This window comes from Histomonas meleagridis (genome assembly GCF_020186115.1).
Source record: "Histomonas meleagridis strain 2922-C6/04-10x chromosome Unknown contig_15, whole genome shotgun sequence".
In the NCBI taxonomy this organism is placed as follows: Eukaryota; Parabasalia; order Tritrichomonadida; family Dientamoebidae; genus Histomonas; species Histomonas meleagridis.
This window is the reverse complement of record NW_027150778.1, coordinates 1-14,667: the sequence shown is the minus strand read 5'-3', so window position 1 is coordinate 14,667 and position 14,667 is coordinate 1. Positions and strand designations below refer to the sequence as shown.

The 14,667-nt window shown below is 27.7% G+C and overlaps 3 protein-coding genes across 3 annotated transcripts; all 3 read left to right on the top strand.

The window, feature by feature from the left end:
- Positions 1-334: 334 nt before the first annotated feature.
- On the top strand, positions 335-1,300 carry GO595_001729 (uncharacterized protein; the record flags this gene model as incomplete). Its single annotated transcript, XM_067914560.1, has 1 exon — positions 335-1,300. The coding sequence occupies one exon, from the start codon at positions 335-337 to the stop codon at positions 1,298-1,300; it is 966 nt and encodes a 321-aa protein (XP_067777978.1).
- An 851-nt stretch (positions 1,301-2,151) lies between these two features.
- Positions 2,152-3,363, top strand: GO595_001728 (Adaptor complexes medium subunit family protein; the record flags this gene model as incomplete). The annotated part of the gene is made up of 1 exon (XM_067914559.1): positions 2,152-3,363. The coding sequence occupies one exon, from the start codon at positions 2,152-2,154 to the stop codon at positions 3,361-3,363; it is 1,212 nt and encodes a 403-aa protein (XP_067777977.1).
- Positions 3,364-3,593: 230 nt separating this feature from the next.
- Positions 3,594-6,384, top strand: GO595_001727 (AGC family protein kinase; the record flags this gene model as incomplete). Its single annotated transcript, XM_067914557.1, has 2 exons — positions 3,594-5,104; positions 6,381-6,384. 2 exons carry the CDS (start codon positions 3,594-3,596, stop codon positions 6,382-6,384), a joined length of 1,515 nt encoding a protein of 504 aa, XP_067777976.1.
- Positions 6,385-14,667: the final 8,283 nt, after the last annotated feature.

Genomic DNA, 14,667 nt, shown 5'->3' with positions numbered 1-14,667 from the left:
TTATTTTGACATACACATGAAGGCAGTCAATAGTATTTCAAAATTTTGTTTAAACAAATAATGTACAAATAACAACTATGTATTTTTACATAAGGATATTTTTATAAAAATTGCTTATTAAAAATTATGAGTTATATATCTAAAATAGATATTTTGAAATGATATTTATCGTCATTTCGCTTTTTTGTGCTAAAAATTTTCTTTAAAACTTTTATAAAAGATACTGATCTTAAATTCATTATAATAATTTTTATTTACATTTGATTCTTGCATTGACATCCAGAATCCATTTCGTAATACAAACAAACATAGTCAATTTTATACGTTATTAAAAATGTACTCTGGATCTGATGATGATGATGGAAACTTCGATCAACAATTTAATAGCGGATCAAATTACCAGTCAATAATGAATCAAGATTACTCTATCGAGCCTAACTCAAAATATGATCGATCTTTCAGTTTTTCTGATTCAGATAATTCATTTCCAGATGTAAACTCTCCTCGTCAACTCCCAGGAGCTAATGTTCGAAGTCCAATGAGTTCACCTGAACAACCTCTTTCCAGACAATTGGAAAAAAGCCCAAGTGATTACGTTAACACTTTTAAGCAAACCAAAAAGCTTGACGCATCTGATGACCTAGCTGAATCTCTTGGGGCATCTTCTGAAATGGCATCCATATTCAGTCTAATATCAAAATTTCAACCAGATTCATATGAAATTCCAGCTCATTGGAAACCTTTCATCCCTGACTTAGTACCAGCCATTGGCAGCATTGATGCGTTTATCAAAGTTCCAAGGCCAGATTCTGAACTTGATGAACTCGGACTTGTTATAGTCGATGAACCATCCATTGCACAAAGTAATCCCCAAGTCCTCCGCATGGAGCTACGTGAAAAATATGGTGTTTCTGGCTCAGAAAAAGAAGGAGATGGATATGTCGGATGTATCGAAAATGCTCAAAAGAACCTCAAAGAACTTAATTCTTGGCTCGATTCAATCGAAGAGATTCACCGCAATCGTCCACCACCATCTATTATTTATAAGAGTAAAATGCCTGAATTTGAAGAATTGATGGAACCATGGCCAGAGCAGTTCGAGGAAACACTTAAATCAGTGCCATTGCCGTCAGCAGATCTTGATGTTTCTTTTGATGAATACGCAAAGATTGTTTGCGCTTTATTAGATATCCCTGTAAAAGGAAATTTGGTGGAATCATTGCATCACTTATTTTCATTATACTCACAGTTTGAAGGAAATGCATACTTTAAGTCACAAGAGGATACAGAGCATAATTAATTTTGGTATTTCTTTCTCTTTAATAATAAATTTTTTAATTTTTGTCTTTCATGGTGATGGATTCCGAATTGTTTATTGTTCATATTTTAATTTGAGCTTGTAATTGATTTTCTCTGTTAAATTTAGTAATTACTAATATTTATCATTAACAATTATTGTTAATTCTCAGCAAAGCACCGTGGAACAATTGGTTTAGTTCGTGAGGCTCATAACCTCAAGGTTGGAAGTTCGAGTCTTCCCGGTGCTCTTTTTTGAATTTTTATATGTTTTTTATAAATCATTCATTGAGTTATTTAATTCACATGTAATTAAGAAATCAAAAATCAGTTTGGTAACAATCTAATTTCTTATGGAACACAACCCACAAAGATAGTTGATAATTAAACCAATTTCTAACGCTTGGTTCATATTTCGTAATTTAAAATACTCTTCTTGGGCTATAATTGCTTGTTCAACTATCAAAAAATTTGTTTTATATTTCTCTAAAAGTTTATTTAATAAATAAGCATAAAGTTTTTGATTTGTTTTATATTTATTTACCATGTTTAATATATTAATCGAATTGTTTTTACATGAAATTTGTTTTCATAACGAATAATCATCGTTTTCATTTATAAATGATATGAACATATTGATCAATATGTGGATCTTTTAATCCAAATAATTTGAATTAAACTCATTACCCACAGTAAGTTTTTGAGGAAGTGTAATTGAATAAGGTTGAAATGAACAAATATAAATCCAATTTCTTGGAGGTAAGATCAAACAGAAAATTGATTGCAAGAAGGTAAGGAACGTTATTTTTTAATCGTTTAATATTTGTGAGACTTTGTTTGGATAATTCCAACTGGATGCTATCTGCTGTTTTTATTCTCAACAAAGACGCTACAATCTTGATCGAAAAGCAATACAGAGAAAAAATTGACAGATCTGTTATAGACTCTGCTTGTCTTGCTATTAGAGATCAAACTCAAGAACCACCAGGGATTATTGCAAATGGTGAGTTAACAGTGATTCTTCACCATGAGCGTGAAATATGGCTTGTTGGTGTTTGCGAGGGAGATGAATTTGCATTATTTTCTATCAGCATCTTAAAGCACCTTGGAAAACTTCTTTCATCATTATTAAAAGAAGGTGCCACAGAAAACTCAATCAAATCAGAATATCCATCTGTTTACCAGATCCTTGATTATGCAATTGATTATGGGTTTCCATTTTTGGATGAAAATAATACAATTTTGACAATGCTCACAAGACCACCCACTGATTATTCTAAAGGAAACCGTCTTCAATTAGATCTCAACAAGCCATGGCGATCAGTTGGGATCAAAAGAATGCAAAATGAAGTTTTGCTTGATATTATTGAAGATGTTGATATTTCTGTCAATTCTATGGGTAGGCTTGAATTTTGTTACATCCGAGGTACTGTTGATGCCACAGTTCGCCTCTCAGACAATCCATTTTGCAAGATAATTCTCACTCCATCCACGCACTATGAAGATGTAACTTTCCATAGATGCGTTCAAATAGAGTCCAGTGAAGCTAAGGTCATTCCTTTTGTTCCACCAGAAGGTCCTTTCACTTTGATGAAATACAAGCAAACGGCTCCCCAAGTTAACGTTCCCCTTTGGATTTCGCCTCAGTTCACTTGGAACAAAGGAAGTGTCACTTTTGAGATAGTTGTCAAAGCAGAAGCGGTTATCCCCCACCCCTTGGAAAGTGTCGAGGTCAGGTTTGAACTTCCTGAGGGAGTCCTTTCACCAGCACTTGCTGCTCCATATGGACGTGCAATATTCGAAGGAACAACTCATGAAGTTGTATGGACAATTGGACAAATACCAGGTAAAGATCCTGTAGTTCTTAGAGGAAGCGCATCAACAGAGCAAGGATTCGACTTAGGATCCAGGTTCCCTGTTGTTAGAGCCAAGTTTTTCACAATTGGATACACTTTGTCTGGATTTAGAATTGATAGATTGGAAATCGAAAATGTAAATTATGGTGTATTTAAAGGAGTGAAATACATCACAGAAGGTGGTAATTATGAGTTCAGAACTGGTCACTAAGATGATTTGTTGAATTTTTTAAACACAGATCTCAATTTATCATAATTTTATAATAACCTTTCACCAAGAAAATGGAAATATGTAATTAAAGCGCGTTGATATATTCGATATAGATCGAGCACGTGTTTGAGTAATGAAATTATTTAAAATTAGTTTTCAAATCACATGTCATTATTTTTTCCTTGGTTCGTTTCCCAAGAGGTGAATATTTTTTATTTTCAATCCACCAAATGGAAAATTATCACCTTCTTGATCAAATTGGAGAAGGCTCATTTGGGAGGGTGTACAAAGCGAGGCGAAAATTTACAGGGAACATAGTTGCAATAAAAATGATTAACAAACTTGGGCAATCAAAAGAAGATTTATTATCATTTCGAAGTGAAATCAGTATTCTCAAAAAAGTCAATCATCCCAATGTCATGCGTCTTCTTGATATTTTTGAGACTAACACAGATTTTTGCATTGTTTCTGAACTTGCGCGAGGTGATCTTTTTCAAATCATTGATGATGGACAAACACTTCCTGAGGAAGTACTTCGTAGTATAGCAGCGCAATTAGTTTCAGCATTATCCAATCTTCATTCCTCTCGAATAATTCATCGAGATATCAAACCCCAAAATGTATTAGTATGTGCCAATGGTGCGCTCAAGTTCTGTGATTTTGGTTTTGCTCGAGCACTTTCCTGTACCACACTTGTTCTTACATCCATCAAAGGCACCCCATTATATATGGCACCTGAACTTGTTCAAGAACAGCCATATGATGAGAAAGTCGACATATGGTCATTAGGTGTTATTCTTTATGAGCTTTATTATGGGAAACCACCGTTTTATACGAACTCCATCTACAAGTTAATACAAATGATTGTCAATGAAAACATTGTTTGGCCGGAAACAATCAGCGAACAATTCCAAGATTTTTTAAACAAAATGCTTCAAAAAGATCCAAACAAGCGTGCGTCATGTGAAGATTTACTTATGCATCCATTTATAGCGCGTGTACCACTTGCTCCATTTGATGATTCATTTTATCAATATAAAAGGAAACAATTCGATGATGCAATCGAAGAATCACTTTCATCTAATTTCAAGCCACCTGAAGCGTCTACTCCTGATTATCAAAGCATTTTACTTAATCCTTCTTCATATTCAACGAATGATTTATTAGATGCCGTTAAATACGTTGGCGAAAAAGATATAAATTTGGGATCTTCACAGTTATCCGCTTCTTTTGCTTATCATTTCTCCGAATATATAAAGAATTATTCAATTTTGGAAGAAGTATTAAAGACGGCCACGAAATTGTTACAAATTAATCCAGAATATTTTTTGGTTCCATTTCAATCAGCAATTTCTATTCTTGGCGATACTAATATGCCAAATTCAGCAATCGATTTCTTCATCGAATTACTCGTCGTTCCATATATACATAAAGTTATTAATAACATAAATGACGTCAATAAGCAATTCGAATTGGATGGTGATAAAGCGGGAAAATTAAGAGATAAATTAATGTCGTTCCTTTTTTCGTCCGATTCTTCAAAGTCAATTAAGGCTTATGCGTTTATGTCTTATTTAGTTCAAGTTTCAAATCAATTTCTAAACGCAATTTCGGGAAATTTCGCATCACAAATTGTTCCAATCATAACTTCTGTAATTATTAATCAAAACTCAAACGTTTCTATCGCTGCTGCTTTAGTTATCCTTACGAAAATCATCGAAAAAAACTCAAATTCGATTCAGTATGTTCAACCTATTAATACATTTCTTGAAAATTATGTTAATTCATTAAGACAAATTCCATCAAATTTTGACACTTTTTGCTTGTTTTCAGCTCACATGTCATTCCTTTATGTCACTTTTCCTGTTTTATCACATTTAACGGATTTCCAAAGAATTTTCCCAAATACAAAAAATAATTTAACAACATTTCTTCAAACATTATTTAAAGATAACTATGATGACTTGGTTGATTCTATTTTAATGTATTCAGCACAAAAGCCAAAAGAAAAATCCGAATATTTATTATTTATTTCATCATTAAATTCGATTTTTTCTAATTTTCCGATTAAACCTGAAACATTAGAAAAACTTATTGAAGCAATTCATACATTATTACCTATGCATCAAAATTTGTTATTACAATCGATATTTAACTTACCTAATGAAACAATTAATAAATCGATAACATTAATAACGAAACTTTTTTACACAAATGTAAATATAAATTTATTATCCGAATTATTATTTAAATATCTTAAAAACGAAAACAATATAAACATCATCAAAACGATATGTCAAAACAATTTATTAATAAAATTATCACAAATCATAATAAAAAACGAGCCAATTATCACTAAATATATTATTTTGTTAATAGTTTTCCTAATAATTTCCAATAAAACTCCATCGATTGAAACTATTTCTCAATTTCCTGAAATATTAAAAAATATTTATTCCGTTAATAAAGCTTATGAAGCAGGTTTAATCATCTCTGCATATATCGCACGATTAGGATCACAACAAATCGATGTGTTGGAAGAATCGGGAACATTTGAATTTGCGGAGAAAATGTTAAATAGTTCCGAAGTCGAAATAAAATCGAAAACTTTAATACTTTTTGGTAACATATGGAAATATAACAACATCAAGAAAGATCTTGTTGAGAAAATATTTCCGAATTTAATCGATGGAATAAAAAATGAAAATATGGAATTGAAAAAAGCTTCGGCATTTGTCATTGGTAATGTTATATATCAATTTCCTGATTTCGGGAATTTGATACTTGATAACATTAATGTAATTTTCGAATTACTCGAAAATGATGACGTAGTTATTGTTGATTCCGCTGTTGGAATTATTTGTAACTTGGTGCATATGAATGATAAATATTTGTTGCAATTGTTACAATGCGATGCAATACAAAAGATATTTAAAGTTATGCAGAAAAATGAGGAAATCGCTAAGAAAATTTTAATGAGATTACCAATGCTGTGTAAGTATAATGAGGCAAGAAAGGTAATGAGACCAAAGAATTTTAGGAGCTTGATATTTAAGTTCACAAGAAATAATGACGAAGTAATTAGAACAACGGCACAGGCTATAATAAGGGTTTTGGATGCGTAAGTTGTAAATTGTTTTTATGTAATTTTTAAATGTTTTTTGAATGATTTGTATATTTCGAAAAATATTGTCGTGAAAATGTAATTATCAATTTCATATTAAAACACTTCAAGTAAAATTTGCATATTTTTCATGTGTACACTTTATAATTTTCTATGATAAATCATTCGCTCGTACGATAGTGAAGCAACCAATTTGGTTCAAATTGACTAGTTTACTCATAAATTTAATGATTTTTGAGAATTTCCGTACACATCATCTTATTATTTAGTGGTTAAACATTTCAATTTATTGATGAGACGGTTGTTATTTGAAATACATCGATGTTGACCGTTTATATAATGATTATAACGAAAATCTGAATAACATTAACGTAAAATAAATCATAAGCAAAGATAAAATCAATTAAATTTTGATAAAAGCTTTATTCATTATAATAAAATGACGTAGCACCATTTTCTGTAAGCAAATCGATTACATCTTGGTTCGATTTTCCAGCTAAAGAGAGTGTTGTTTTAAACATTATTATAAATAATCTCCAAATACTATTTTGAATTATCAAATAATTAAAATAAATATTAAATAAAACAAATAAATGTTTCGAGCGTTAATATCAATTCCTTCTTGTTCAAGGTCATAAAGTGATGGCTCAATTTTTTGATTAAAGCCAAAATCATTTTGTACTGTCATTTCTTGAAGTTTTTCGATTTCATCATTTCATTTGGATTATTTTCTTCTACCAACGATTATTTTCCATCCAAAAAGTTTATAACCGTAAAGTATTTGAATAATAAATCATGGTTTTAAACCGTCGTGCAAAATACTACTTTTTCTCGAAATTCAGCAAAAGAAATCTTAGAATATTTCAAATAAATAAAATTTAGTATATAGGAATTCTTATATAAAATTTTAAGAAAAAAAAGGGTGGGTTTCTAAAGTCTTGATGATCTTTTGGCATGTAAATTTTCATAATAAATGTACTTTTTCTCAAAATCAATAATATTTATTTTAGAAAAAACCTAATAGTATACATAGCAATGTTATTGTGCATATTAATATGTATAAATAATCAAAAAATTATGAAATAATTTTTTGATCAAATTTCGAAATATTCAATTTATATAAATAAAAGTCATATGACTCAAATAATCCGAATCTGGCCAAATAATTTTTACTATAATTTTTTTTTTAATATTTTAAGTGTATATGCTTGAAAAAGTAATTACAAATTTTCTGAAGGGACATCTCCAAGAGTCCACTCTGCAGAGGTAATACAGAAATAGTTAAATTACTTCTTGAACAAGAAGGAATTGATATTAATGCTAAAAATATTTATATGTTTTATATCGTATTTATTTTAATAATTTCTTATTTCAAAATAATATTTGGAAATTATTTGAATTATTTGATACAGCACTTATTTTAGCATCTTCAAATGATCATATAGAAATAGTTAAATTACTTCTTGAACAAAAAGATATTGATATTAATGCTAAAGATATTTATTTGTTTTATTTGATATTTATTTTAATAATTTTCTATTTCAAAATAATATTTGGAAATTATTTAAATTATTTAATACAGCACTTATTATTGCATCTGAAAAAGGTCATAGAGAAATAGTTAAATTACTTCATGAGAATGAGAAAGAGCACAATGCCAATGTTGATACATTTTTCTCTTATTAATTATCATTTAATGATATATTTCCAATAAATCAAAATACAGCATTTGAAATGGATTCAAAAAGTACATTTGAATATTCACCAAAATTTTATTATAAATCTCATTGAAAGGAGTAAAAAACATTGACTTCAAATTTATTGTTAAAGAATTCATGTTTTTACCATAAAAACCGTTGTTTATCGGTATAGAAAAAATTGTGTAAGTTTGTCAGCAAATTGGAGCGGTTTGAGAATGAAAAGACAAAGGCTTGCAAATCGATGGAGGAAAACCACATCATACAAAAATATCAAGCTATATCAGGAGTGACAAAAGAAACAGCATCAATGAATGAGTTGTGTGGAACTACAATTATTGGGATGCTTTCCATGTTTTGTCACAGCTGAAGGCGAATACCCTCAGATTGGACTTGAAAAAACTCCAAAACATAGCTTTCGAATATGACAACAGACTTAGTCAAATATCGAAATCCGTGCAATGGATGAAATTTTATTACAAATTTTTGGGGATAATATTTCTGCTTATTCGGTAGCGGTGAGGGTTATGGTGCGGGGCGCCCTCCATTTTGCTGTTTTTGAACGATAGGGGATTTGAAAGGAAAAAAACGGCAATAAAAATATTCGACTTTTGATAAGGAGATCAAAATCATTTTAAAAAGTGAATAATGGCAAAATATTTCATTGGGAGGGTCTGGTACACTTCGAACCCCATTTTTTGAATAAAAATATTTTAAATTATGATTAGTTTATTGAGAAATTTCACCAATTATTACTTTCCAGCATTTTTCAAATGTATTTCCTATATTTCTTCGGAAGCACCATTCATGGATATATGATTCGAGATTATTTCTATCTCTAAATCCATGTTTTATAAAAAATCCTTTTATGAGATTAAATGAACCTTCTATTTTTTGAGTATTCGCCTCAGTAATTGGATCTACGAAATTTTCTGAATGTGCTGCAGCACCATCAGGGTAACTTGGTGAGAAATAAACTTTCATTAACGATTGACATTTCGGACATATTTGAATTTGATAGATATCAGGAATGATTCCCTGCTCAGAAGCCCATTTGATGAAGCTTTTGTTATTGGATTTTAATACTTGCTTAATAATTTCGAATTTCATATTGGCCAAATACAACTTATTTCATAAAAAAAGCTTTTTTTATTTAATTTTAAGAAAGAATTAGAAGATCAAATTCTCAATTAAAGAATTTTTTTATCCACTAGTAAACAAATGAAGAATTTTGACTGTAATTGATATAATTTATTTAAGTAACATGCATTTTATTATAAATGTTTAACTATTTCACGAATTTGAACAAAAAATTTCTCCAAACACCTTCCAAATAGTTATTTTTGTACTTTATACCAAATTTGAATATTATAGGAATTGGTCTGAGGTTGTGTAATTGATCAATTAAATAAGTGCTTTATCAAATATTTTAAATAATTTCCAAATATTATTTTGAAATAGAAAATTATTAAAATAAATATCAAATAAAACAAATAAATATCTTTAGCATTAATATCAATATCTTTTTGTTCAAGAAGTAATTTAACTATTTCTATATGATCATTTGAAGATGCTAAAATAAGTGCTGTATCAAATAATTCAAATAACTTCCAAATATTTTTTTGAATTTTTTAAAATATTAAAACATATTTTAAATGAAACGAATAAACATCTTTAACATTAATATCATTTTCTTCTTGTTCAAGGAGTAATTTAACTATTTCTGTATGACCATTTTTAGATGCTAACATAAGTGCTGTCCAAAATATTTTCAATAATTTCCAAATATTATTTTGAATTATTTAATTACACAAACAAACATCAAATAAAATAAGTAAAAATCTTTAGCATTGATATTAATTCTTTCTTGTTCAAGGAGCAATTTGACGATTTTAATATGATCATTTTTTGATGCAATTATTAACGCTGTTTGGAACAATATAAATAATTTCCAAATATTATTTTGAAATATAAAATTATTAAAATAAATATTAAATAAAACAAATAAATATTTTGAGCATTTACATCAATATCTTTTTGTTCAAGAAGTAATTTAACTATTTCAGTATATCCACTTTGAGATGATAATATAAGTGCTGTATAAAATATTTTAAATATTTTTCAAATATTATTTTGAAATATAAAATTATTAAAATAAATATCAAATAAAACAAATAAATATCATTATCATTAATATCAATATCTTTTTGTTCAAGAAGTAATTTAACTATTTCTGTATGACCATTTTCAGATGCCCAAATAAGTGCTGTTTTAAATAATTTAAATAATTTTCGAATATTATTTTGAAATAAGAAATTATTAAAATAAATATAAAATAAAACAAATAAATATCTTTGGCATTAATATCGTTTCCTTCTTGTTCAAGAAGTAATATAACTATTTCTGTATGAACATTATAAGATGCTAATATAAGCGCTGTATTAAATAATTTAAATAATTTTCGAATATTATTTTGAAATAAGAAATTATTAAAATAAATATAAAATAAAACAAATAAATATCTTTATCATTAATATCAATTCCTTCTTGTTCAAGAAGTAATTTAACTATTTCTGTATGACCTTCTTCAGATGCTTTAATAAGTGCTGTTTTAAATATTTTAAATAATTTCCAAATATTATTTAGAAATATAAAATTATCAAAATAAATTTTAAATAAAACATATAAATATCTTTAGTATTAACATCGATTCCTTTTTGTTTTAAAACGTATTCAACAAGTTCAATATTTCCTGATTCAGCTGAAAATACCAATATATCATGCGGAATTGAATGATCTTTAAGAAAATATTTAACTAAAGAAATATTTCCAATAATTGCTGCTTCATTAATAATATCATCATTGATTTTCATTCCTTCTTTAAGTAAAAATGAAAATATTTCGGAGTTATGATATGAAATACAAAGTTTTCCTAATTCTTCTAAATTGTTAATTTCTTTTAATTTATTATCATAAAAATATTTAAAGATATCATTTCGATGAAATTCAATTGCTGTTTCATACACATTTTCATGTGATGAATGATTTTGTTCGCATAAATGAATGATTTCTTCATTCCCACCTACAACTGCATATTTACCTGTATGATAAACATCTGAACCATTCATAAGTAAATATTTGAAACATTTTATTGCAGAAAAAAATGCTGCATAATCAATTAATGTAACATTTTTTTGATTAATAAAAGAACATCTTTCATAAAGTGATTTTGGAATTGTTTGATCAAAATCAAATTTTGTTTGTGATGATATTTCTTGAAGTTTTTCTATTTCATCATTTCGAATTATTTTCGCAATTTCATTTGGATTATGTCCTTCTTTAATATATTGTTTATGAAGTTCCCAATCATTCTTTGAAAGTTCTTCATAATTTACAAAATCATGTTCCCTTAAATAGATTGCTAATTCTTCTTTAGACATGTAATGCGCAAAATAAGCACTCTGGTTGTTTTTAACAATGTTTGGTTCAAGAAAATTATGTTCAATCATAACTTCAAGGAGATATGATGATTCATGTGTATGTTTATTCTTAAGAAATCGTCCAAATATATTAAATATATTCGATTTGATTTTATTTCTCTCTTCAAATTTTCTTATTTCTTTTATGATATTCAAAAATAAATCTACATCATTGTTTTTAATTACAAATGAATAATATATCATTTGAATAATAATTAAATCATAAGATAAAGGATGGATTTCATCAAATTTGTTGATTATAAAACCTAAAGATTTCGAGGAATTTTTTTCATTCAAACTAAAAATTGCTTGATTTATTGATAGAAATGTTTCCCAGTTGTAATGTTCCTTTGGCATGTAGAAAATATTAATTACGGATGTGCCAATTCAAATTTGAACCATGGAAAAATGAACAATTTCAATTCTTCACAATTTTACTAGTTTATCAAAAAGTTGCATACTACTCGAACGACGATCAAAAGAAATTTTGAATACTTGAAAACATTCTTGGTTTTTTTTAATCGATTTTCTAGTATGAAATTAATTCTTTTAGATAATTTTTAATATACATAATTAACATTGGCTAAACTATGTATTGATAATATTTAATTGAATTTTTGATGACAGCGATTTGTCGTTTCAGAAGTACTTAAATTACTTTATTTAGCAGCTCAAACAAGTTGCTGTAACAGAAGATATGTATTCAAATGTACATTTCATGGAAGAAGATTAGGTATGATTAAAATCCATTGTACTTCTTATCTTGTCTTAATAAGTACTTACATAAACGATGTTCAATATTTTACATTTGATCAGCTCAATTCAGAATTTCAACATCATCATTCAATTTCTGACGATTTTTACGAAGCGCACAGAAATATGTCAACTGAAAAGATAATAAGGGAGGTTGATCAACAACAAAAATTAGGTGTTCCTTCTTTAACTATAAGGACAAATTTAAATATTGTAATGAGCTCAAATAATTTTTATAATTTCAGAAGAGATATTATTCAGCAAGAAAAATTTGAAAATCTTGATATGTTATTTCATAAGCTTCGAAATATTCGGAATTTACATTTTAATATTACATAAAAATGCTAATAATGAATATTATTTATTAGCACCAATTCATTTAAAAGTAATTAACACAAATTATTGGGGTGATGTAATTAATATCGGTGATACACAATGTTCAGACATCTATAATATTCCTCTAATTGCAATAGTTACAATTGATCCTGATGACCATCCTCAAATCTTTTCAAATGGTTTTATTACCAGATAAAACAGAAAACTCGTTTAAATTATTTATGAATGATATTAAACCATTTACACAATAAACGATTCATTAAATATTATGGATAGATATATGGTACATTCAATGCAGCACATAATATATTTCCTGAAGCAATTATTGGATTTTGCTTAGTACACATTTAAAGAAATCTTGAATCTCTCCACGACAATGAATTAATGAATATCTTTTTCCGAATGAAAAATAATATACAACTTTGTGAAAGTTTATAGAATATTTGACAAATAAAATGAATAACATGGAAAATTCACCTGGAAAAAAACTTTTAAGTAATTTAATTAATTATAAACAACATCGGTTGCCATTGGATATGACTTTAGAAGGCATTCCTGTGACTCATTTGAATACGTAAAAAGTTGAATGTGTTTTTTCATAATTTGAATTAAATTACTTATTGAATAACATTATAAATTTAACAAAATCTATCAAAAGATTGAATAATCTCTCCAATATATTATTAATTCGATCAATTTGTCAAGAAACAATGTTATGAATGATAAAATCAAAATTAGAATTCATAATAAAAATGATAAAGTTGGACTATTATATAAAAAAGTAGTAACAGATGAATATTTAGAAAACAGAATATGTCCTCAAAATTATAATGACATTTGTTGTTAGTGTATTTGCAGAATACATAATCCTGAATATGCAATACCATGTAGGGATATTCTAAATAATAATATAATAAAATTTGAAGAAATACCATTAAGATATATTAAAAAAGAATCAGAAGAAATAAAAGAAAACTCAGAAATTATTCAAACCAATGTTGAGAGTAAAAATGATTATGGTACAATAATGGCAAAAATTGCACCATATGCTTCAATTGCACATAGAGATAATAGAGTATATATGCTATTCGAAAATTTATTTCAAGAAGCAGAACAAATTAAAACCATGCCTAATGAATAGATGCCTTTAACAATATCTCAGAAAGGACGTGCAAACACGAATTTATCGAAAAACTTTCCATTTGGTAAGAAACAATTAAAGGGTAAAAAATATAAATGTAGCTATTGTGGCAATTATGGTCATAATATAAAAAAATGTCCATTGCTTAAGAAAAAATAAAAAATTAATTGATTGTTTAATTTATTTAAATGATAGAATTGTTATGTAATTACATGTAATTGATTCATAAAGTGTGAAAATGTAATGTAATTGTGTTGTTTCGGATTTAGTTAATTAGCTAATAAACACCGAATTATTGGGAAATAAGGCGCCAAACACACACACACACAGCGCTATGTGAGCTTCGTGCTACGCACTCGCTCCCACTCGCGCTACATAAACTAAAGGATGAACGGCTAAAATCGATTGAATTATCATAAATCGGTTGGTTTTGATTGAAAGTAATTAAATATATTTAAATTCATGATGACATTTATATTTAAAATGTGTGAGGCATTAATCCGGCTGAGTTGTTGTTAATCCTATGTGGATTTTAGTGTTTTGTTGTTAATCCTATGTAGATTTTAGTGTTTGGAGCTTAAAGTTGTTATTAACTGAGGTTTTGAATGTAAAAAGTACCTTTTAATTTTCAAAGATGTTTTTTTAACCCTTTTTTTAACCCTTTTTTTAACCCTTTACGAATCGGAGAAAATGAGCATTTATTGAATGATTTAACGCAAAAGTTGAATGACAAAAAAATAAATTATTTTCAAACGAAACCGTAAAGTTTTTTTA